At 39.3% G+C, this 25,826-nt stretch overlaps 2 protein-coding genes across 5 annotated transcripts in view; one reads left to right on the plus strand and one right to left on the minus strand.

The window, feature by feature from the left end:
* CTNNA2 (catenin alpha 2) overlaps nt 1–25,826 on the minus strand; it is a 514,224-nt gene that overhangs the window by 161,161 nt on the left and 327,237 nt on the right. Inside the window, exon 1 of one of the 4 annotated variants that reach the window (XM_069796547.1) lies at nt 17,930–18,014. The exons of 2 other annotated variants lie outside the window; for them this stretch is intronic. The gene's annotated coding sequence lies outside the window, so the exon portion shown is untranslated. Of the gene's footprint in view, nt 1–9,915; nt 10,071–17,929; nt 18,015–25,826 lie in introns of those variants that run through there. One more of the 4 variants, XM_069796539.1, reaches the window with a different exon arrangement.
* Nucleotides 8,192–14,856, plus strand: LRRTM1 (leucine rich repeat transmembrane neuronal 1). The gene has a single exon (XM_009912726.2). It carries the CDS (start codon nt 9,073–9,075, stop codon nt 10,636–10,638), a length of 1,566 nt encoding a protein of 521 aa, XP_009911028.1. The 5' UTR covers nt 8,192–9,072; the 3' UTR covers nt 10,639–14,856.

Below are 25,826 nucleotides of genomic sequence, written 5' to 3' on the forward strand. Positions count from 1 at the left end.
GGAGCACTTATCAAAGGGCTGGGTTTTTTTGCGATAAAAGCTTTTCTAACCGCTGTCAATATGATTTTCTTTGGGTAGGTAAAGAAGCAAATACCTCCCAACTTCATCCCTCTGGCACTAGGGAAGCTTCTTCCCACTACATTTTCGGTGTCTTCTAATGCTCATTGCCTTCGTGGCCCTCACGGCTATGAAAAGAGGTAGAAGAAGAGACTTCTGCAGACCTAATGTCAGGGCATGGTCCAAGCTCAGCTAGCAAAATAGGCTGCAGAAAGACAACGTGACCAAACCTCAGTTGTATAGATTACATATCTGGGAGCATTGTAATTCACTAATTCTTGTCCAACAATTACTGCCTCAAACACCCAAGCTGTGTTGATTATTAACATCTTCATTAGGACACAGCAAAAGATAGTCTGTGCTGGGCATTATGCAGGGACATAGGAAGAGACAATCCTTGAGATTAAGAGCTGGAAACAGAAAAAAACCCACAAACCTAGGTGTAGGATGAACAAGGGCATAGAGCAAACAAAAAAATGATATACAATTAGAAGAAGCAAAGTGAAGATCAGGACACGTAGTACTGCTTCCAGGATTAATTTTCTAAAACTAGGTATCTTTAATGCCTCTCTGCTCAGCCACTGCTAGCTCCAGTTTTTTAAGTACAGAAACAATGCCCATTTGCCATTTCCACTCCCCTTCTGATCTCTGTTGGCATATTTGGCAACCATTACCGTAGCTTGCCTTATCACCTTTTGTCCCCCACCTGCCAATCCCCCAAACGAGTCCCCGTTGAGCAACATCCATGGCGATGCCAGTACAGATTCTGGGGGCTGAAGGATGATGCTGGGGGAGATTCGGGAGCAGCTTCTCTGCCCATCATCCACGGGGCTGGGGGAGAAGGAGAATCACTGGGTACGCTACATGCCGTGGGACCTGAACCCTCAGCCAGCATTTATAGACCACACCAGAGAGGTGCATAATTCAGGATTTTCACACCAATGATTTCCCACACCTTTAGGATTGCTGTTAGGAACGTTACCGATGTAATCATGAAAGATGGTTATTCTTCCACAGCCATGCATGCAACATACAGTATCCAGTTAAATACATAAACACCTTTTCATAGACAAAAATCTCTGAATAATGGGGAAAAAACTACAATATATCTTGAGCCACAGGCATTTCACAGCTACTGACCTTTGATTTTGATTTAGAGGCTCTAACTAATAAAGCTTGGCTCCACACTGAATCTGAAGAAGAAAATCAAGCACTCTCTTGTCAAATTATAATTAATTTGCACTACAAAAAAAGAGCAGAAGTAAGCCAAGTGTTCTTTAAAAATGGTCTCTAGCATTCAAAACACACAGTAAAATGTCCTATATCTTGAAAAACAGTCTGATCTTTTCCTGTCTTTTTGGGTTGATTATGCATCTTTCCACTCATTTAAAATATAAATTGAGTTTTAAGAAACAATAAGCTCTTCATTTTACATGAATATTCAAGATTCAAAATTACAGCAGTAGGAGAGGAAATTTAATTCTGAAACTTATCTGAAGTGAACCTTACAGCTTTGTTACTATTTTCCCAACAAATCTGCTGTTTCACCTTTAAAGACATATAATGTGAGGGTAATTTACTTTCATATTATTGCATGTATGTTGAGAATGTGGTTCGCATATGTTTTCTATATCTTTGGAGGTAAATTCAGGATCTTTGGGTATGTTACTAGAATTGACTATACCTTTCTATACATTTATTGAGAGTAAAGGAGCAACACAAAGTTTTGATCACATCGAATGTTTCTTCTTTATAAAACACAAAAAGTCTTTAGCACAGACACATTAATACATTGAAATAAAACCTAACAAGAGTCAGGAAGGCACATTTCAAAGATCTCCATTGGATCTCACAAAATTAAATTAGCTGTTGAGCAAAGCTGGGTTTCTAAGATTACACATACACCACACACAAACCACCCCCACCATATGAAACTGTTCAGTATTGCCTCAGTATTTCTAAGCTGTTTATTTTTTTTTTTAAAAAAAAAGGTCAGGTTATTCTCTTTTTTTAGAAGGTATGACTTTCTTTTGTTATGCCTTTAAATATGTCCTTCTGACACTTGTGACCCATGATTATTTCTCTTAGACATTACATCAGTTGCAAATAATACGTAATGAAGCCATAAATATTTCAGGTAGTCAACAAACCATCTTCTTTAAGTTTGCAAAAATCACAATGACTTCTATCTGAAATGGGCGTCTTCAACCTGGTTTCCGCATTATTACTTCTGTGTATGAGCTAATGATTCAGATTCCCTCTAATCTCCCAGTAAGATGCAACACACAAACAACCAGGATTTCAACAAATTTGATCCTGCATTTTCCCTTCAGATTATGGATATCATCAGAGCAGAAGGATGGAAACATAAAAATCCTGCCTTCACCATCTGCCAAAATATACCAAGAAGCACACATAACTGAGAATAATACAGTCTGCCAAAGATCCGATTGCCTGTTTGCTATAGGCATTCTGCTACAGTCCAACATCTATTTCCATGACTACATAATCTAGCTCACGTTGTTCAGGTCTTCAGTAAATCCAGGAGTCAGACCTAAGAACATTACAAGTTATATTATTTCCAGGTAACATTATCCAAAAGCAGAGTTTCCCTGTAAAACTCCCTTTGGAGTCAATTCAAATGGTACGCTCTGCGACAGAAGGGAATTCAATAGAAGTCTTTATTCGGTTTCAAAACACTAATTTAGCACCGACTTTACCACCAACCTGTATTTCTCGCAATAATGTATCTACAAAGGCCAGCAGAATTATCTTTTCTGATCGTGCTTTAAAACATGTTTGGAAAGGAGTGAGAGAAATGGGTTAAGAACAACTGATTGTCTAATACTGAGAAGAACAGATTTTCTGCTCTGGGAAAATTTTCCAAGAGCAGTTCATCCATTTGTAAAAACTTTGCAGGAGACTGCCAGGAACAGCTTTTAACTTGTTCACCCTAGCTTTTAGTAATTGATTTCATAAATTCCTCTCAATTCTCTCTACTTCCTGCACCTTGAAAGTCTGAAAAGTGTTTACTGCCACTAAAGTTATGTGGCTGATAAAAAGAGTGAACTGTTTTGCATCAAGAAGGCTATCCCAACACAACACAAATGACTTCTCTACAGCAGGAGTTTGTTGGCATGGTTATGCCTGCATCCCCAGGTGGGACTTGCCAGCTTTCTGAGCAACGCAAGTTATTCTGAAGGACACAAAATGCCAGTAAATCATGGACACATGATGGGTTTAGGGCCATAACCGATTTGGCTACAGGGGAGATTTTTCACAGTCCTAACCAACCCTGCTATTCTGTCACTTTGTGCTATATTCATGGTTCCACCATCATCCAACCTCTCACAGGCCTGATGAATCTGAGTAAACACACCAAGATCAACCAACCAACCAACCAACCTACATGAGATGCAATGGCATCAATAGCCATCTTGGATTAGCTACATCTGTGTAAGAACAGAATCCTTTCAGTAAAAAGGAGTCTTAAAACACAAAGACCATTTAGCATTGTAGTTTATTCAAAAATAATCCTTACAGATGAACTATCAACAGTAGAAGAGGGCAAAGTAGATGTATTCAAGTGTATGGATAAGCTGTGGCCCTCTTTGCTCTTAATCTAATTGGAAAACCACTCCAGCTCCTTCACTGGCACCTCCAGAAATGCCTGGGAAGGTCTTGAGATGAACCTTTCCGAAGTGTCTAGCTTAGCATTTCTGAAGTTGGAACTAATTGATTTCCAATTAAATATGACTAACTAAAACCTTTACAATTGCACTCTACACATGCTTCCTCCAAGACTTCCCATGACATTTTTAGAGAGATAAATTAGCAAGAGTTAACTGAAAACCAAGGTTTGAATTTCCCCTTTCCCTGTAAACCAGGAGTTCCAACAACCTAGTAACTTGACTGGCACACACCAGTCTTCGCTTAACCAGGATGCTACATGATCTTAAGCAATGTGTTGATTAATCACAAAAGGATAGGTTTTACTTGTTGTCATTTTTCCATTATACCTGGACATTCACAACCAATAACGCTGTCTAGAGCTTTGACAGCACATCCAGAAATCCATAGGTAATTTCACAGCTACTTAAGAGAGTCAGTAACTCTTCAGCTTATTCAAGTAGTCTATCAGTAATGAATGGAGGAGAGAGACACTTCATCTTACCCCTGATATAATTTCTAAAAATTGACATTTCCTCACTGCATTGACAGTTCTTCACATAGGTCTTTATAGAGCTGTACATGACTACCTGGTATTGATTGTGGCTGCTGACAAGACTGGAGTGACCGCAATGGGAGAGAAAAGTGTTTCTCACATTGTCAAAAACAATAAGATGATTTACATAAGAATATCTATTTTTTAAAGGTAGTAATGAATCCAGTGTGCCTGGTCTGCACTGCAATAATTTAATGGTAGTTATCATTATTACTTTGATATCTTGAATCGCCAGAAGCATTTCGGTCAAAAGCTTGGGTAATATAGTGCATTTTTATATTTACTAAGAGATGTGTTATATAGGATGGACTTCTTATCAGCTGAAACTCTGAGTTTTATATAGAAGGTACAGCCAGCCAAATGCCAGGGGTGACCAAGATATAAATACTAGAGAAATAACAGATTTAATTTGCTTTACTTGAAGTCATGTCTTTTTCTTCCCTTTTCTGTTTTTAAATGTTTCCTTTATACAAAATGCCATAGTTCAGTGCACTTGAAAATTAAAGACTACCATGTTAGATCAAGGTTTGAGTCTGTCCATTCATGAAAGGAAATTAAAATCACCACTAAAAGTCCCACTTTTTATTATACTGATAGAAACCACTCAGAAAATACCAGAAGGAAGAAACATACTCAGTATTTAATATACTGCTTTGTCTTTTCATATTTTGTTGGTTAATATATTAAAACATGTTTATATGCATGGTTAGACATTAGTGGCCAGATTCTGATCTTATTCTCCCTGTCCTAACCCCTGGATTGCAAACTCAGGCACGTTAAATACCTAGGTCCAAACAGTAATGCCAGGCAATACAAGGACTTAGTCAGAATGAAATGATTCTGTGGCTAGTTACACGATATGGGACATTTATCTGAATACAATATTAAAAATGTGTAGACTAAATACATTGAAAAATGTTTTCCTTTTTCAACCTGAACAATTTTGACGATCACTGCAGGGTGTTGCCAGTGAATTACACTTGTCGTGACTCAAGAAATAGCTTCCCAGCTAAACTTTCTAAAACTTTACTCATGTTGTTCTTCTGTAACCTGTTTTATATTGATTTAATCAATCTCCCTTAAACACACATAAACTTAGTTTGCGCTTCTTACAATGTTTTGCAATCGCACATTTAATAAAGCTAATTTAAATCTGCTAATTTATAGAGATTTGCCAGAGGCTTTGAAACTTCAGAAAATGTGTAAACTTAACAGTTTGGCTGTGATAACAGCTCAGACAGTGGAAATTAAGCCCTTTGCATCACAATCAAGTTCAAAGTGGATTCCTGGCTTTATTGCAAAAAAAGTACATTTCAAAAATATAGAAGAAAACCAAATTTACAAAAGATATTCCAGGGCTAAGACGTATATTCACCCACGTTTGTCTTTTCAGATCCACGTGCCACAGTTCTTGAACGTGGTCACTACCCTGCCTCAACATCACAGCCTCAACCATACGTTGAGGTCTCTCATTTTAAGACTACCTGGATTCTTTTTTACAAACAAATTTTGGACACATAAGAGCAGAGTCTGTCATGCAGTAGACCTCTGACGGAGCTTCGAGACCGTGCGCTTAGGGCCATTAATTCCGGCTCCCTAATTCTAGTCGTCAGTCTTCCAGCTGATGCTATATAGGTTTGCTACTGTCTGCTCTAATTTCTACCTCTGGAACCCAAATGATAATAGATTATATGCCAGTGTGGGAATAGGCAGATTGGTTAGGATCCAAGCTGCATCCCAGGTGACAGCAAGAAGCAGCAGTGAAAAAAGTATTCAGCTCTTCTCAGCGATGTATCAAGGAGTTTCATCTCTACTAGAGGAATTCTTCACTATACATAGCATTTAGATGGTAACTAAGCGATCATTATCATCATTCATTTGCAGAAAATGTCAGCTTGCCTTGAAGATATAGTTGAAATTCTTAGGGCTACTGCTGCAGATCTCGCCCCAAATTGTTATATGGGAGAAGACATTAAGAGCCCCCCTCCCATGAAGACTTGTAGGGTTGCAGTCTTTTAAGGGATACAACCTTATTGTTTTGAAGCTTTTTTCAGTATCTGTAAAGTTCAAGTAATCTTTTGAGGTTCTTTTTCCTGCTAATTCCATCAAAATATTCAGATATGCAATCTGGAATATATTCTTGGACAAGGTTTTTTTTTTCTTTCTGTTGGTTCTGTCATTGCTTTCCCTCCTGCTTTTGTGCACTGAGAAACAGAATTAAGGTGTACTGCAACCAGTGGACACTTGCATAAACAGCCTGCTTTGAATAAAACAGCACGATCTTGAGAGAGGAAAACCACACAGAGCTTTCCTGCCCGAATGCTAAAACATACGAGAGGTTCATGTACTATTAGAGCCTCACATTTTTGCTTTGAGACCACGGAAATGCAAGGGCTGTGAATAGCAGAAAAATGTAAATAAACTGAATTGGGAGCATACCAGCACATGGATTCCCAGGTTCCGAAACCATGGTCCAAGTGTTTTATATTTGTAATTTATTTAAGACTTTTTTTGGCAAATACATTTGTAATGAAGCTCCTTCCCACATTTTTATGCACGAGAGCTTAAGTTTTCCAGGACTTCTCTAAAACAACTTTTACTGCATCAAATTACTGCATTCCTTGATCTCTACCAGCACACACTCACAGCAGCCAGCCACACTCGAACACAACGAACAGCTCCAGGATTTCGCAGCTCTGCAACAGATCCTTCAAAAAGAAGATTTTTTTTTTTTAAAAATTAATACGGTTGTGAAAAAGAAAGCCAATGTAACGGTTTTGCCCTGCCTCCAGCATTTCACAACCAATGTTGGCTTAAAAGTAGCACAATCTTCTGCAATACTTGCATTTCCATGTGAAACTTCTTCATAGAGAATTCATGCAGAATTGTGAGCTGTCAGCTCTGATCGCATTCACCAGCACACAGGCTTTAGACTCTATTTCGTAATAGGAAAAGATGGCCAGCGTTTTCCTGACAGAAGTATCGTGTATTTTTCAGTCAGTAAAAATTACAGCGAGAGCTCATTGTCGATGCATCTCCCATAGATAATGAGGACTGCAAATTATCAGGCAAGGATTTTTTGGCTACACGGAACAAAAACCAGCATAATCTGCAGAACTTATTAACTAATCAGGTTTTAAACCCCTTCTTTGCATGCTGCCGACATGGTCAGAGTAACCTATACATCGATCTTATTCCAAAAGCACAGTAATCTTTATGCTGCAAGAATGATAGTTTTGTGTGCCATAGCATACACTGAAAAAAAAAAAAAAAAAAAAAAAAAAAAAAGCCTTTAGGAAAGGCATGTGCTGAACACACACAAAATATGCAGGATGGAAAAAGACCAAATGTAATTAAAGCTTATATGAAACCAGACATTCCTATTTGCAGAGCTCTGGCTGCATTTCTATGAGAAAGAATGCACAGAATTTCAAATCATGCTCTATTTAGACAATGTCAGAAGAAAAACACATTTCCCCCCCCCCCCACGCCCCCCCCCTCACTCCCCCACCCCAAGACTCCAAAAGGCAAATCTCATCATCGGAATTAGAGAGAAAAAGCAATCCAAAGACACTGGGTTACATATTCCTTCCCAAACCAAGAAATCAAGTATCTCCCTCTCCCGGCTAATAGTTTATAAATTCAGACTTTAAACAAAAGCCAAAAAAAAAAAAAGAAAAAGAATCCTAATTCTCAAGCTTCCTACTTAGCACTGCCTCGCTCTTGATGATTTGCGCGGCTGTGTGTGCGTGCCCGTTTGAGAAATGGCGAGATAGGCTTAAAGTATTTTCCATTTCATCAAAGAGCATATATTACTTTCCCGGTTCGCTCCAATGTTGGTTTTATGCCCACCCCTTTTCAATCTGCCCATGTCTGAGATGCACAGTGCAGGCGTACAATCCTGAGCAGCTTACGACACTCAGTGAACACTAGGTGCCTCTGCATGCTCTAGCAACATACTGCTCAGCTGAAGGGAAGGGATTCTTGCTGTCTCTCTCTGCTCTAAGCATCACCTAACAAGCAAAGCGAACAAAGAATGGGAAATAAAGCTACCCTTAGCCGGTCAGTGAATGAATGGTAATCTCTCTATGGAGTAAAGGTTGTGCCGGTCAATGGTCGTTGCAAATGATGGACATTAAACAGATTGACAAATCCTGTGGAGTCGTTAGTAAAGAGTTTGGAGTTTTTTTCACGCCACAGTGTTAACTGCAGAGAAAAGGACAGAGGGAGAAGGAGAAGATCAAGCTCATGTACATAGTTCTGAAACTTGCAGGTCCTAGGAGTCAGCTAAAAAGCTAGCTGGACAAGCCTTTCGCTCTTTGAGCAGAAGCGAAGTGAGACATTGTGAGCTTGCCAGCCTTGCACAAAATTGAAAGGGACTGAATTTGTAGCACAGAGGGGTCTTTTTTAGCTCTGCATATAATTAGTCCAAACACAAAGGAAGCAACTGAATGGAGGTTGTCACTCTCTGGAAAAGGGTGGGTAAGACACTTTTTAATTAAATTCTTTCATGAAGAAAGATTTTTTTTTTCTTTGCTGCAGCATTTAACATGAAAAAAATCACTATCATTTTACCTTTGAATGTCTGTGAACTTTAATGCTGCGCAGCTCCTGCATGCTGTAAAGTGAAATATTTGCCTCTGTGTTTGTTCTGTTTGCTGTTTTGCTTTGGTTTTCTGGCTTTGTTTTTTTGGTTTTGTTTTTTTTTTTTTTCCCTTAAATAAAATATGATGTAGAATTTGAAAAGATTCAATGGACATTCTCAAGCATATTTGGAAATATTCTTGCTAATGGATTTCCTTCTTATTGGTCTCTGTTTAAACTGGCTGCTGAGGAAGCCCCCGGGGTTGATATTGTGTACGCTGGGTATCTTTTCTAAAATGCTTCCAGCCGTGAATAGTGGGTGTCCACAGCTATGTCGGTGTGAGGGCAGGCTTTTGTACTGTGAATCACTGAATCTTACAGAGATGCCTCGCAACCTGTCGGGCATGATGGGCTTGTCTCTGCGGTACAACAGCCTTTCAGAGCTGCATGATGGACAGTTCACAGGGTTAATGCAGCTCACGTGGCTCTATCTGGATCACAATCACATTTGCTCAGTGGAGGGGAATGCCTTTCAAAAATTGCGGCGAGTTAAAGAGCTCACCCTGAGTTCCAACAAAATAACCCAACTGCCCAACACCACTTTCCGACCCATGCCAAACTTGCGCAGTGTGGATTTATCGTACAACAACCTACAGTCTTTGGAGCCTGACCTGTTTCACGGGCTGAGAAAACTAACAACTTTGCACATGCGGTCGAACGCCATCAAGTTCGTGCCAGTGAGAATTTTTCAGGACTGTCGCAGCCTGAAGTTTCTAGACATAGGATACAATCAGTTAAAGAGCCTGGCTCGAAACTCTTTTGCAGGCTTGTTCAAACTCACTGAGCTGCACCTCGAGCACAATGACTTGGTGAAGGTGAATTTAGCCCATTTTCCCCGGCTCATCTCCCTGCACTCTCTCTGCTTGCGAAGGAATAAAGTTACCATCGTAGTAAACACTTTGGACTGGATATGGCAGCTCGAAAAAATGGACCTCTCCGGCAACGAAATCGAGTACATCGAGCCTCACGTTTTCGAAAGCGTACCTCACCTCAAATCCCTGCAGCTGGACTCCAACCGGCTGACCTACATCGACTCCCGAGTCCTGGACTCCTGGAAGTCCCTCACTAGCATCAGCCTTTCTGCGAACGCCTGGGATTGCAGCCGTAACGTTTGCGCCCTGGCCTCCTGGCTGAGCAACTTCAAGGGTCGCTACGACAGCAATCTGCTCTGTGCCACCCCCGAGTACGCGCAGGGCGAGGACGTTCTGGACGCGGTGTACGCTTTCCACTTGTGCGAAGACGCGGCGGACCCAACGAGCGTTAACACCCTCTCCCCCGTAACGAACAACAGCGACCAAACGTTCGGCTACGGCTCCGCCACCGCCACGTACGACGTGCAGGACGGCGAAGGCGACCGAACGACCTACGCCGTAACCGTGACCATGCCCGGCGAGAACTCGGAGAACGCCGTTCAGATTCACAAGGTGGTGACGGGGACCATGGCGCTCATTTTTTCCTTCCTCATCGTGGTTTTAGTGTTGTACGTCTCCTGGAAGTGCTTTCCGGCCAGCTTAAGGCAACTAAGACAGTGCTTTGTAACACAGCGCAGAAAGCAGAAGCAAAAACAGACCATGCATCAAATGGCTGCCATGTCAGCCCAGGAGTATTACGTTGATTACAAACCCAACCACATTGAGGGAGCCCTGGTGATCATTAATGAGTACGGATCTTGTTCCTGTCACCAGCAGCCAGCGAGGGAATGCGAGGTGTGATTTTCCTTGGGGATTTAAACAGTGTGCAACCAAATAACAGCGTGCAGGCAGACAGTGGCACGGGGGGGGTTGCTGTGCTTTGCTGGTGATTTCTGACGCGCTCCTCTGCCGAAATTGTTAAGAGGGGCTGTCTGAGAGACTTGATATTTTAGCTTTATCGTGTCTTAAAAACCTTCAGGACAGTCAATCTTAAGATTTCCTATGCTAATACTCCCTTTGAAGATCTGTCAATATTCAGGAATCTGAGAGTGTAAAAAGGTACCAATTATTGATCTTTTGTAAACTAAGAAAACTGTTTAAAATAAAAAAAAATAGCATTTACAGTTTTTACAGACTGGTGTATATTACATGAATTGTTCCCTGTATACAAAATGCAACAGTTTAACCTCTTTTTCTCTTCATACTGAGTGTTGAAATGAAAGCCTGGGAGCAAAGAAGCCACGTAAAATAGAAAGCTTAAAATTAACCAGATGGCTTCACATTGTAATTAGTGCACATTCACTTACATCATGTTACTGAAGATATGAAGCATGACACTGGAATTATATTTTTGTTAATGTGCTACCTGTAAGTGGATGCCAGTACAACAAGGAGCCAGTGCACCTCAGAAAGGCTCAGGTTTTGACCATGTCCCTGGGACAGGATTCCTGAGGATTTTTAAGTACGGCTCACTTGTTAGTTGCTGTCAGATCCATAAAAACTGTATCATAACCCCTGAAAGTATTTTGTATCCAAACCGGTCATATTGCAAAGTCTCACTAAAAAAAAAACCAAACCAACAAACCAAACCCGAACAACTGAAACACTGCCAATATGTGCTCATCACAATTTTCTTTAAAATTAAAAAGACAAAAAAAATTCCTAAATTGAAGGGCTTTTACTAGCATTTCCCACTTTTATGCTTGTTTTGAGGTATGCTAAGAGCAAAGAAACCCTTGCTTTGTGCACTGTGGTGCCATGGTGAACGGAGAAGAGCAAAAGCTATTCGGTTCTCAGTGGTGAAACCTGGGTGGCTTTCAAGAGTAAAACCTCGGCTGTAACACTGTCAGAGTAAGACAGAGAGTTATTAGAGCATACTTTGGGGTCCTACAGCAAACTGCTAGCAAAGCCTATCTCGTGTCCCTCGCTTTCACCACCAGCCTTCACTAACTCTAAAAATCTCTGCAGAGGCTGAAAGTATACGAACCCTCCTTTACTAATGACTGGTAAATGGAATGGATGGATATAAGCAGTGATTTAATAATGTAGAATCACGCTGCTGTTTTATTTGACTGCCCTGAAATAAAGGCTTCCTTTCTTTGTATTTTGGATTTTTCATTCCAGTATGTGAACAACCTACTGATTGATCTTTTCAACAACTCCTCTTATACTAATGAAGATGAGGTAGTTTTATAATATCAGCAGAGCATCTTGAAATTTCCTTCACACAGCATTACATGCTAATAAAATGTTACGGATAATGAATTGGGTAACATTTCTGTGCTTTGTACGTATTTCTCTATCCTTAGGTTACCACTGATAGAGGAAAAAATCAGAAATCTAACATATATTTCAATTTAGCACAGTTTTTTTTTTCTTTTTTTATAGCATCAGAGTGCCACCTACTCTTAAAAGGCTACATCAGACTTATAAAGGAGAATATAGGCACAGAATAAACCATTTTTTTTTCCTGCACAGCAGGTTTTAGCCATTAATTTTGAATGTAAAGAGTGATTTTTTTTTTTTTTTTTTCCTGAGTGACACTATTTTTAAAGAGTCAGAACTTATTTTCCTCTATTTGGTACATCTCATCCTGTTTAATATTAAAAATGACGAGAGCCAATTAATCAACATTTTTATTTAGTGAGACTATAATGTCATCTGTGAACGCAATGAGATTATGTATTGGGAGAGGACTTCTTCATAGAAGATTAATGAAAACCAACTGCTTTTTTACTGAAGCCACTGAAAATTCACCCACAGCTTTGAAACAAGCTAGCACTGTTAAAACCAGGCTTTTTTCTCTATAAAGAAATGCACAGTTCTGTTTCTGTGCCTCAAGCCCACAAGGGCCTGATCCATCCTGAAACTCCCAAGTGACCTGAGGGGTTGAGTGTCCACGTACAAACCTTACAGTGAGGGCAGAGAGTAGGTGAGAAGCCCCTTGGCTCTTTGGGTGCCCAATCATATTTTAAGAGAAAATACTTTATGCCATGCTAACTGAGGGCCAAACTAGAGGTATTTTCCTCACTGAACCCTTCTCTGAAATCAAGAAGGAATTTAAGTGTGAAAAACTGGCTCTCTAACTTTGGACTATGTTAGATGTTCCTCAAATCTACCTGCGGCACTGCAGCCAGAAGGATTGATTACAGCTAGTTGCCAGGAAGGTTCCCAAACCAACCAAGATTGTTAAAATATTGTCTGCATACGGTAAAAAAAAAAAAAAAGAATTAACTTTATTTCTGTAGTGACCCCCTGTTGCTATAAGGAAACGTATTAGTGCAGTCATGGTTTTGCCCCTGTAAATCTGATGCAAGACTGATACCGACAAATAATCATCCCGTGGTTGTATTTCTATGTATTTTTAGCATATTTGTGGGTTGTATTTTAAACACACTAGTGATTGCACCCCCCTGGAATTATTCCTGCTGTTTATTGGTGTTAGCAACCTCAAGCTACGTTTGCAAAGACGTGAGCAATTCCGCCTTTGGAATTTATTCACCCCTGTGCTTCATGCATCTTGCATTGACAGCTCAAGTAAACTGAAGAGAACCTTTTTCTTTAAAGGTGCAGTGATTTCCTAACTGAGAGCTGATTTCGGTATTGCCCGTTGCCATTTCTCCTGAAGAGAGGTAATGACCACCGATAACTTGCCACCCTTAGCAGGATGATGGATGGATGCTCCATATAGAGCACAGCACTTACTACACATCAGAAAATGATATGTTTTGAAATCTTCATGCAGAAATCTTTTCTAAGGGTAATATCTTCTAGTGACAACCTTCTAATGATCTCCAGAGGCTATCTGGAGATCTCGATACCCTCTGAATATTTACTGGTGGAAAGAGGGGTGTCACTTCTATTACAGGGTATGAAGGTACCCCCCAGGGTGCCCACATCTAGTCTGAAAGTTTACATGAAAAAGATGTGCTTACTAAAGAAATAAAAGAGCAAGTATTTAATTTCAATCCAGCTACTGCAAATGCAGTTATTCATCCTGCTCCAGACTGCTTGCATTGGTATATATGAGAGTTATTATATTTGTACTGCATTTATAGCAACTGCAGGGACAAATTTTCCCTAACTCTTTCTTCCAAATTTCAAGTTCACCAACTGTCCAGAGATATGTCATTGCCTCTCTTTTTATGCTCTTATTGTGGCTTACTAAATGGTTCCAAAATCAAAAGGAAGAAGAAGGAAAAAAAAAAAAAAAAAGATGCTTTTGGGGTTAGTTGTGATAGTTTTTTGTTCAGGAGATGCTTGGAATATCGAAGGAAGGAAAATATTTTAAATATTCCCCTTTTACTGTTCCACTTAATAGGACTAATCTCCCTTTCATAATTAGGTAATTAACATTATTTTCTTTATATTTAAGTGTCTTTTCACATACAAGACAGGGTGAAAGGTGAGCAGGACTAGCTTTTTTGAGGATGGTTAACACTATCAGTGTTATAGATCTCTAATATGCAATCTCTTGCTGCTAACATCAGTGCATACTCACAGTGCACCCAGTGATGAAGGAACTGTTGCTGTGTATGCTTTGAATGTATATAAGGGATGATTTATTTTCCTTTCTGTCTTTTTTCCTTCCTTTCTGTACTACTTTAAAAAAAAAAAAAAAAGTGATATGAAACCACAGAATCAATGCTAATGTACCGCATTCTGTTTCTGGCCTGAATATATAAAATACAAAGAAATTCTGTGTTAAAGCTGCAAATTCCCTCCTTTACCACGCTGTTTGAGTACTGCAGGGGGTGAGACCGAGGGGCTGACCTGTTCCTCCACGTGCACAGCAATAGCTGGACGCTCCGTACCCGTCCGAAGATGCAGTCCACACCTGGTCCATCACCGCCTTGCATACGTGTGCCAGAGAAAGATCATTAACGATACCTAAGGATATTTTTGTATGCTTTAATATATTCTGTATGTTTTTATGGCTAAGGCATTGAAGGGCACTTGAAAAGAGCCTGTTTGATCATTTACTTTGGTTCTGATAAAAAGCCCCTCATTTGCTTTTGAGATGGAGTAAATTTGTTTCTTGTGTGGGTCTCATTCGGTATTAGTAGCAAAAGGACACTCTGAATACCCCTCCCCTTCCCCCCAGCTTCTCCAATGGTATTCCAAATGGCAAATAAGGAGGAGTATTTAATTAGGAAGCTTATTTCAAGTGCTATAATAATAATGAGTACTACTAATAAAAGAAATTAAGAGGAGACAAAAGATGAGAGAAAAGACTGGAGTAACAGCAACTAAATCAGGTTGTTACTGGATTCCCTTGCCTTTTCTTTTCTAAAGATGGTAAATCTAAAGGACTAGCACAGACGAAAACCCAAGACTGAAGGTGGGTGGAGAAAGCAGTTTTAAAAACTGTGCAAGCAGGGATGAAACAGCTTCTGGAGAGGAGGGTACAACACTAAATAGCTTCACTGAGCAAGAAAGAGAAAAGGAGAGGGTGAGGGGACAGGATGAAAGGGAAGATGAAAACCAGCGCGAAGGCAAGGGGACCACTGTGCACACAAGGAAAACGAGATTTTTTTCAGTGCCTTCACCTCCCATGTTGAAACTGTGGCGAGGACAACAGCAGAGATTTAAGAAAGATACCCAGCATCGCTCGCTCCCTTTTTCTCTCCCCGTCTTTTCAAACTCTCAGTCCACACACTCTCTCTTTTACAGAGGCGCAGACGGACACGCTTTCCCAAACACGCACGCATGCGACCCCGGCGTTTCCTCTGTCACCTCCCCGTTCCCTGGGAGCACAATGTCCCCCTCATCCATCATTTTGCTCACTGAACTCCAGCACTGTGCCTCTTCCACTAATTTTTTGGGGGCTGGACTTCTTAGCTATCCTACTCACAGTTCACCACAGACTTTCTAGAAAATCAGACTTTCCTACCCCAAATACCTCTTTTTTTCCCCTTCCAGCCCTTAAGAAACCCTCTTTTACAGAGATGGCTGATCTTGAGCTATAGCAGATTCTCCTGCTAATTATATCCACGCTCATTCTCCCTCATATTCAGCTTTCGTGTTCGCAGTTATTATGACAAACAGACCTGAGATATTTTTGCTGTGTTCAGTTTACCATTATGCACCAAGGTTATACTTTTCCTTGACCTGCTCAACCCAGTCTAATATTAACAAATTGAGCATTTATACGAGTTCCTTTCCAAGCATGAAGTTGATTAGGAATTTAGGAAATGCTGGTGATTTAAAGATTAACCTTTCATATAATTACTGACATAAACCAGAGCTATTAAGGTATTAGAAACAACTATTCAGAGTATATTCTACATAAAAGAAATATCACATTTAGAGCCATGCAAAAGACTTTCCATCCCAGCCCTTTTTTTTTTTTTTTTTTTTTCCCCAGCATAAAAACCTGGTGAAAGGAAAGGAGTAAGCACAGTCTACCTCTAAAGTTCTGTAGAGGAAAGCAAGGCTACAAAAATATTACAGAAACCAAGCAACAAGCTTCTGCTGGCAAGACACAGCCTGTAATTGGGTGGGTGGCTGTGAAGATCCGAGATGAATGCTGCAGAGCACTGTAATTTTATTGCAGTGTGTCTGCTTTAAAGTGAACATATTTGCAATGAAATCTGTATTTCCGTGAGAACAGGGCAATTGTTTTTGTTATAAAGATAACGTCACTTGTTGGCATTCGGACACATTTATTCAGCCTTTAAAGCAATTACTGTTCTTATTCGCCTTTGCTGGTGTGATAGTTGGGTGAGAGAGTCAAATGTAACAGGCTGCAGTGAAAGGAGTTTGAGTTCAAAGTACCCAGATTTGCATTACAAGAGAAGAAATTCAGTTTAAAATAAACACCAGCTTTTCACCTTTCCCTCCATTCCTCCTCTTCCCCAAAATCCAAATACGTACACCAATTATAGAAATTAGAGATAATTGGCAGTGGCTAGAGGACAATTTTATGTGCGCCTGTGCTTGGCCAATGGCACCTACTATTCTGCTAAGGCACTTTTTATTTTAAACCATTTCACTGCTCTCATGTTCTTCACATCCTCACCAGACACAGTAACTACTGCCAGAAAGATGTCTTTCAACATGGGTGCTATGGGAACATGACCAATTCGGTTCCATTTCTGAGCTAACAAAGACTAAATCCAAGATTTCAAAGGTAATAGGTAAGTATAAAAATCTACTTCATCACTGAATTACCATTTTTAGCACAGCAGATTCCTCTGACTGACATGGTTAGATGCTAAGCCCGGCCGTACATTTATGACAAACTTTGTTCTGGCCTTTTTCAAGACGTACCTTTCTCCTAATAGTAAACCAGAGCACGACACCGGAGAGAGGACTAAAAATTGTATTTTCAGTAAAATCTGAGTTAAAAAAAAATACGCATGGACATGTCAAATTGATTTAAGGGCTTATCCAATGAAGGTGATACAGCTTATATATCCCAAATCTCCCTGAAGTAGCACACCTCTGTACCCTAGTGGTTACCGTAAGGTATGAGCAAACATCCTCCTAATAGCTGGGGGACTCAAAACTGAAAAGGGGTTTCGGAATATGCTTTAAAATATATACTTTCCCTCTAAGTTTTTTCCTTCTTAGCCACTCTCCCAGCTTTCACTCCCAGAACCTCACAGGCAGAGTGAATCAAAAAGTGCGTGGGGGGAACGACACCCTGAAAATCCCAACTAAACTGCAAGAACAGTCCACAGCTATTGAGTTCCAGAGGGTCTGATTCTTTTAACGACTGCCAGCCCTTTGAAACACATCTGCTATCAACCCTCTTCGCAAGACGAGAGGTAAAGTGAGCTCCCGGGAGTAAACCTGAATCTGTCTCTGTAGTTCAGTGCCTCTACTGACAGTCTGGCTTGCTAATAGAGCCTGGTAAATATTAAAGCATGTTAATAATAATGAGATAAAACACCTAGGGATTTTTTTTCCCCTCTCTTTTTTTAAAACTTGGCTTCCTACTAAAGTTTATCTTGACAGAAAATTTACTTCTCTCATCCAGATTATTTCCCTAAGCAATTTTTCAACAGCAAACAGAAATTTGTGGTAGCTGCTGCTAAAAGGTTTGCAGTCCCCATGCTAAAGAGGCCACTGCATGTCAAATGTTTACCTGAATTTCATGTAAATGTCACTCCATATTGGACAGTCTGTATTTCTTTACTGGCATATGCAGCTGCCTCCATCTTCACAAACCTTCCCCTTGCGCCATAACTACCTTTACAAACAGCCCAGAACCCAGCGGTGCTGTCAGATGAAATTCCCAAACAACAACTGGATGTAATGAATTTATTAGGTAATTGCTGTAGTCTAATAAATTGAATGTGAATCCTACGGCCTGAAAGACAAAGAAATAATGGAGACAATACATGAACAGAGGAAATGCATCTGACATACTCTCTATGGGGAAGAAAAAAACCCACAAAACAAAAACCACTGTGTGGGACAATGCTCAAGCTTGCAGAAGGTGGAAGGCATCGAGCATCAACTCCAAAAAGGTGAATTACATGGGACTGAGAAAATCACAGCTAAAGAATAAAGGGGAAAATTGAAAAGGGGACAGTACCCATAGCCAATTAATCAGAAAAAGAATTAGGTGACAACCAACACAGGAGAAACTCATCAAGGGATAACAAAGCACTGTGGTGATATTTGATGACCAAATGAGTATATACAAACATGTATTTGCAGTGGGGGAAACAGCAATCCATCAAGTCCCATGAAGCTGAACACTGAGCTTATTCCTCTGTCCGTCTTTGCTCTGTCACGATGGGCTTTTTGGTATATTTTTAAAAATCTTAACTATTTAATTGCTGTTATGCACAGAACTGGACCCTTGGAGATTGTGCTTTTACTTTATGTGAAATGTGCTAAACCAATAGTTGTTTTTTCGATGGGTGGCACTTCTAGCCTGAAGTAAACCCTACTGTATTGGGTTTGCATATGCATTTCCCCAATTCCAGCAATTGTTAGGGATTACATTAGGTTATTCTAGTTTGTGGAATGAAGATCTTCCCAAAAAGTTCCCCTAAGTAGTTTGATGAAGTTACACTGTGCATCTTTCATAAAAAAGGGAGTTGAAAACTTTTCTCTTTTTTCCCTGGTTATGTTTTCCCATGATGTAGGATAATCTAGCCCAAATCTGTCATTTCTCATTAGCAAAGGAGTCAAACTATGGCTGTTAATGATAACTCTTAATGAGGATTTGATGAATAAGTCCTGGAAAATCAAACCTGAAACAAACACTAAAATCTAGCTCAGATCTATTGTTTCCAGCTAATAGAGATCCTAGCAATTGGGAAATAAAAGAGTGTTTAAAGCACTAGGGCATCTAAAACAACGAATCAGGACATCCAAATGGTGTTTATCAAGAAATTAAAAAAAAAAAAAAGTGTGAAAATTAAGTAGAGGAGCTAGTAAAAACTGAAGATTTCTAGCAAAAGTAGTTGTTGCACCAAAACCTGAATAACTAAAATACACTGTACTTTCCCTATTTTAGAGTTGATGAGAGATGATCATAATGAACCGGTAAGTCTTATCTCAGTAGCTGTTAAGTATGTTTCAAGATTTATTAAGGTCTATAATACCACACAATAGGGATAAGTGGAGTGGTCGTCTGTGGAGTAGCATCCTGCTTCTGTAATAACCTGCAGTCCTGAACTTTTGGATGATCATAATAATATTAAGAAAGTGGTATACAAAAAAAAAAGCAATTTTATATTTGGACTTTTAAAGAGCCTTTAAAAGATATTCAGTTTCCCATAAATAAGACAAACTCCATGGTCACAGAACACTAGCTAGGCACCCAAAACCACAGTGGCTTTTTACTCAATACAGTGAAAAAACAGCACGCAGTATGCTCCCGAGGCCAGGGCTCCTGACTCATCCTAGTTACAATCAGGAAATATATGGCATTTTTCAAATGACAGATTACTTATATCGCAAAAGGTAATGAAAATCATGAGGATGTGCAAAGGGATTTCCAAAGGCAGAAGATTGTATAAGCTTTGATGGATGAAATTCTGAATTGTCAAATACGAAGCAAAAGACATCATATAAGGAAAACTGTTCATCCATGCCTTGGTGATGTAAGTTATATGCAACATTTGGACAACTCTATTTCTGGATATTCCATTGAAAATCCCTGCTCAGTGTGCAGAGGGGGAAAAAAAAAAAAAAAAGGAGGAAGAAAAAAAAGTGGAATAACAACTCAAATGTATATGTAATGGAACAGCTCTCAAGAAATTAAATAGCTTGATATAAATCACTGCTAGCCTTCAGTTCGAAAGCAGTCCCCAGTTCTGTTAAGCATAAGTTAGGAAAAGATATAACTGCTAGATAAGGCTAAGCTACTGACAACTAAAAGGATGAATGATTTGGGAAAGTTTGTATGTGAGGAGAGGCAGAGAAACTGGACCTACAACAGCAAAACCTGTATCCATTCCCCCTCTAGTGGCCAGTCCACATAGGGCTATCGCAAAAATAAAAATCACGAAGGGGAAAGGCACAATACACTGGCAATTGATTTTAAAACAAGCACACACCCCCTCTTTTTTATTCCCCTCACAATTTTATGTTGCTTCACTTTATGTTATTATTATTTGCTATTCCTCATTACACTGCCTGCTGTATTCCTTTGTTGTTTCTTGTCATTACCTAGCGCAGAAGCTGTTTTACAGCAGACGTAATTTTTTTGCGATATGCTTGTACCTACCTGCAAGAAGAGGATATGGAGTGTGACAGGGGGCCATGCACACTCTAGCATCAGAAATAATCATAAATTAAGAGATAAACTTTGGAACTTATTGTACAAGACATGATGCAAAAAAATAGGCATTAAAAAAAGGAACAGTTGTACAGAAATGGGAACATTGAATTAATTTTGTACATATATCCCTGAAACTTTTTAGATTAAAAAAGGTGCTTTTTTTTTAGGAATGGCATCTAGGACAAGGCACTCCATGCAGTGGAAATGGTCCTTTTAATTTCCTGCTCATGGACCAGTCACTGAATTTCAGTGTTTCCAACCAACTTGCACAGCTACAGTCAGTCACCTGGGGAAACTGAGGCCAGATGAACCCTTCACATCCCCATGTTTCAAATACACACAGGTTCTTCTTGGTCAGTTACTCCTCCTTCTGTCTTCTGTAGGACATTTGCTAAAAATGGAAGAATCCCCATTTTTACCAATTTCTCTGAATAATGCAATAGAAGAGACCATTTTCTGTTCCTATCTTTTAACAGTCCTAACCTAGAACATTCTGTGGTCCAAAGGAGCCGAGATGCTAAGCTGAGGACTGAAAAGGAGCTGTGCTCTGTTGCTGGTTGAGACAACACCAAACACTTTGTTAGGACTGGATGCTTTGCTTAAGTTCCTGTTCTACCAAAAAAAACCCCAAACCCAAACCAACACCACTGTTGGCTTGGAGCAGAAGTCAACAAACATCCTTTGGTTGCACTTTCAGGGAGCCTGTTGTATCCTGAAGCTAATAAACTCTGGTGTAACAGGCTGTGGTTATAGGGAAGGTGAAAAGGAGCAAGCAATTAAGTTTTTTGCTTGTAAAATCTTTCCATCACTTTAATTTTCTCAGTCTCTGCTTCAAACGCCATTCTTAATTGTATATTTTTAGATATAGGTTAATTTATGTATCAGATAGGCAAATTAAGTAACAAGTGATTTGCTAAGAAATTGCCCAAGAATGTGTTTCTAATTAAGGCTTGTAACACACTATGCACTCTTGTATGCATTTTAATAATTAAAGCGAGGTTACTGCCCTTCTATAGGTTATTCTGAAATTTCCTGTTAACCATTTAAGTGCATGCCTTGCTGTAGCTTATGGTGGCTTTTGGCGAAGACTGAATACTAGTTTAGATGGAGTTCAGAGCTAGCACTTTTATGTTAATTTTAATATGTTGTTATTAATTTTTTCAACTGAAACTAAAGAATAACATGATACACAAGGCACAGTTTGACTTCTCATGTCTTAAATTTTAAAAAATGAACCCATTTCTAATGTATCTTAATAATGTTGCCAATTAAAAATATTTAGAAAACAGATTATTCAAATGATTTGTATATAATAACGTAAGCAATTTGCTCTTCCAGCATAAAAGTAATTCATTACTATCCACAGTCTGAGCAAGTTTGATAGTCTATCCCTTACTGATGCAATTTCAGGCAACACTTGTATTCATAATGCCCGCTGTCAAGACAGTTTCAAGAATGTAAGGAACTGTGCAAACTGAAAAATAAAAAAAGGCACTTGAGTACTGTAGGGATCAGTGCAAGTAGAAGGAAAAGCTTACCAGGAAACCTAAAGAAAACTGTTTCTCTGCTCGATATGGAAAGAAGACGTCCCGACTGATCCACTAAGGACATCTATTTTTCCATCAATACTTACAGAGATGCATATACGTATTTCTGGCAATTACAGAAGTGATTGAAAGTGAGTGACTTGGAGTATTTGTCTGAGCACCTCATACTGGGTGGGAATTCTTTACCTGTTGTTTAAGTGCAATAATACGTTTAGTTTCATATAGGAAATGCATATTTTCATACATGGAACTTACTTTTCTCAATCTTACTCTGTCAAATAACAAATATTCTTTTTCCTAGATTTCTCCTCACAGTAGACAACAGGCAAACCCTGATTTTTAGCTGAAGAGCCTTAAGTTTCTACAAATTGAAGAAAAGGAGCATCTTCAGAATGACAGCCTAGTGTAATCTGTGATTTCCCTTGAATGCCATTACTGGGGTAAATTAAGTGTCAGGTTCCAGACTAATTCATCACTTATTAATTAACAATATCAACGATTCTTTTTTCATTACAGATAACACATTTTACAGACTACCAGAAGCATTTTTTATTACTAAAGTTATCTCAAAGGCTCTTCCCCAATATCTGCCGCAATTAAAAAAAACCCAGAAAACATTCAATCATAATTTTAATGATAGATCATTTTTCCCTTCACTAAAATTAAATCTTAAAAGCCATTTAATTAAACTGAATGACTTTAACCATGCAAAGAATTGAAACTAAGGAATGCACTCTTTCCAGACACTAAAATATGCCATGCCAACGATTTACCACAAGGAAGGAAACCTTAATGAAGCAAACTATTCTGAGCAGGTGTTTCTTATTCATAAATAAGACCCCTCTTCGATAACCTCACTTCTTTGCCTTTTCAACTGCAAATTTTTACGTGTGTCTTTCCGTAACATGCAACAAGTCGTTCAGGTGTGACGACATGTTCTGAACAATAGCAAACGGTAAAACTCCAAAACAAGGTCCAGGTTCTGTTTGATATTCTCACTGATTTTAGTAAAAAAGGACTAAGTTTTATGCTAATTACCTGGTTAAGTCTCCTGGTGTGCCCTACAAATCCTACTCACCTCACATCATTAAATCAGACTTGCCCCAGGTGCAGCTTTACAATATATACTGTATGCACAGTTTTTGTGCAACTTCTGCATGATGTTCAACTACACATGAAGACTGTTTGCAACCAGCAGTAAACGCTTAGTTGGGGCAATTTATTTGTCTTTTTAGTGTATCTATTTGCTCCTACTTCAGAAGTTTCATCTAACCTACAGCTAACCTTGTATGAGTTTGTTTTCCCCTTCCAGGAGTTAAAAAAAGAAAGTTTCTTTACATTTCAAATATAATTTGCTAAGTCTCTAACGTGTGTATTCTGTGCTTCCAGAGGATTAAAGAAGAAATTTTATCACCGAAAGAATAGGAAAATAAATTTGCAGATGTAGCAATCTTGTAAAACCCAGAGTTCAGAAAAACATTTGCACTACCATCAAGAAGGAAAAATAATTTCCCAAATTGTCACAGGTCTCTTCCTACAGAGATTAAAAGGACAATGATGCAACTCCTACGTGACTCCTTTCAGCTGCTTATAACAACAGACCAGCTTCAATTCCATTCCTGTGATTATGCTCTCAGGATTATTTCACGCCTGTCTATTGGTTCCTATATTCATAGATGTTAGGCACTTTTTTGCAAGGTGAACACAAGTTATTTTATTCAGAGGTGTGAAAAAAGGAACTGGTCCTTGATGCATTAGTCAGGTTTCCATCACTACAAAGTAAAGCATCAATTGGGATTAAAACTCTAGAAATCACATTTTTTGAAACTCTTGCCAACTACATAATTATGCCCCAAATGATTTTGTGCTAGGTGGTTTGGCTAACAGATGGAATGGTATATTTGTTCACTCTTCATAAACCAAGCTCCATTCCAAAAACTGTGAGCCAGAAGTATCTAAATTATTGATTGACAGTTACATATGCCTAATAATTAATTAAACTCTAACTACAAATTGCAGCGAGTCCTGTGAGCACTTAAGAAAGAAAAAAATCACATAGAAAATGTGCGATAGTGTCTTTACAGTAACAATTTTAAATCATGGCAACTAAAAATAATGGTATGCAGTGATGCACTACAGACAAAAGAGCTTTAGTATGAAGCATCTTAGAAATGCTTAAAGCAGGATACATTATGTAACATTAAAAATTGTTCCTGTAAGATTATTTTTCGCAGTCCCAAACTTCACCAAATGCTTTTTAAAACCAACTAGGAGTTGTGACCAAACCTAAAATATGCAGTCAGGTTCAGAAGACTCTTCTCAGACAACATATGCACTCTGTAATCGCCATTAAAGCTCTGGAGCGAGAAATCAAACTGAGATCAAACCATGAGATAGCTGTTGCGTTATACATCCTGAATGAGGAGCTAACTGAGGCTCATGTATTTCTTGCCTGCGAATCCCAGATGGAAATATGGACACCTTTGTCGTCCAGTCTATGGCCAGAGAGTCCATTTCACCTGGATGTGTCAAAAGGATTGTGTACGTGCTCAACTGGTAACGAAGGTGAAGACATTTAACCCAGCGTGGTCTGAAGGTGTTGGACTTCCAGCACACGCGCCGTTTCATTGTGCTGAGGATGCACGGCAGGCATTTCAGCTTGATGAATGGCACATGTCCTCAGGCATTTTCAAGCTGGAAACAGGCTGGATTTTCTGCTCCTGTGCCCATCAGCTGGGCCACGAAGGTACAAGTAAGCCTACAGTGGAGCTGACCCTGTCCCAGTAAACATTTCCCTAAACATCTGCAAACATCACCGATTTTCCAGCCTGTGTCAATGGCCCTCATCAAAATCCCACAAAGCTGAGGGTAACAATGGATATATTTCCCACCCAACCCTGCCATGGGAAAATAGTAATTAATTTAAAAAACAGAAAATAAGACAAGCTTTTTGTCATAGTATATTAATATCCCTACTTCTGCTATCACAAAGCTGTGCCAGAAACACTGATTTAATAGGCACTGCAAAGCAATTACCATGCAAATAATATTAGCCAGCAATTTATTATTTTTTTAGTAAAGTCCTTGTTTTGGCTAGCAGACCACAGTAACAGATTCCAATAAAACTGGGTAATTGAAAGAAATTTCAAGTGTCTAAATAGCTGTGACACCAAACACATGAAGCAACAGTTCCCAGACTGGTCTGTTGGTCTGCTTGTGATTTCAGGTATGGACAACCTGGGGAGGCAACAAAGGAACAACTTCCACGGCAAAAAGAGAGCACTGAAACAACAGGAAGGAAAGATATTCGGGAAAACTCTCTTTTACTAGTGACATTAGCAAGAAGGACACTGGAGAATAATGTAGAGGGTTTTGAGCCACTTAGGAAATAGCATTCCTGCCATAACTCCTTCCTTTGCCCCTGGTCTTCATAAGAAACATTTAATTTGGAGTAAGTCAGTCTATCATTTTAAGTAACAGATACTTGTCTATTTATAGCACAGGATTGGAAACTTGCTTAGATTCACTGAAGTGCTAAGCTTCATGTTCAGCTTTAGAAGTTGCCTGGCAATCTTCTTGTCTTGGATTGATTGGAGCTATAGGATTTTACCTAAATCGCTTAATTTTTCCGTTCCACATTTCACTACTAGAAAAGGAACTGAGTGGCTTAACTCACAGCAGAGTGCTGTGACATC

The sequence above is a fragment of the Haliaeetus albicilla genome, chromosome 1 (assembly GCF_947461875.1).
Source record: "Haliaeetus albicilla chromosome 1, bHalAlb1.1, whole genome shotgun sequence".
Classification (NCBI taxonomy): domain Eukaryota; kingdom Metazoa; phylum Chordata; class Aves; order Accipitriformes; family Accipitridae; genus Haliaeetus; species Haliaeetus albicilla.

Coding starts and splice junctions, on each gene's coding strand:
- LRRTM1 (XM_009912726.2), top strand. CDS start 9,073: ATGGATTTCCTTCTTATTGGTCTCTGTTTAAACTGGCTGCTGAGGAAG.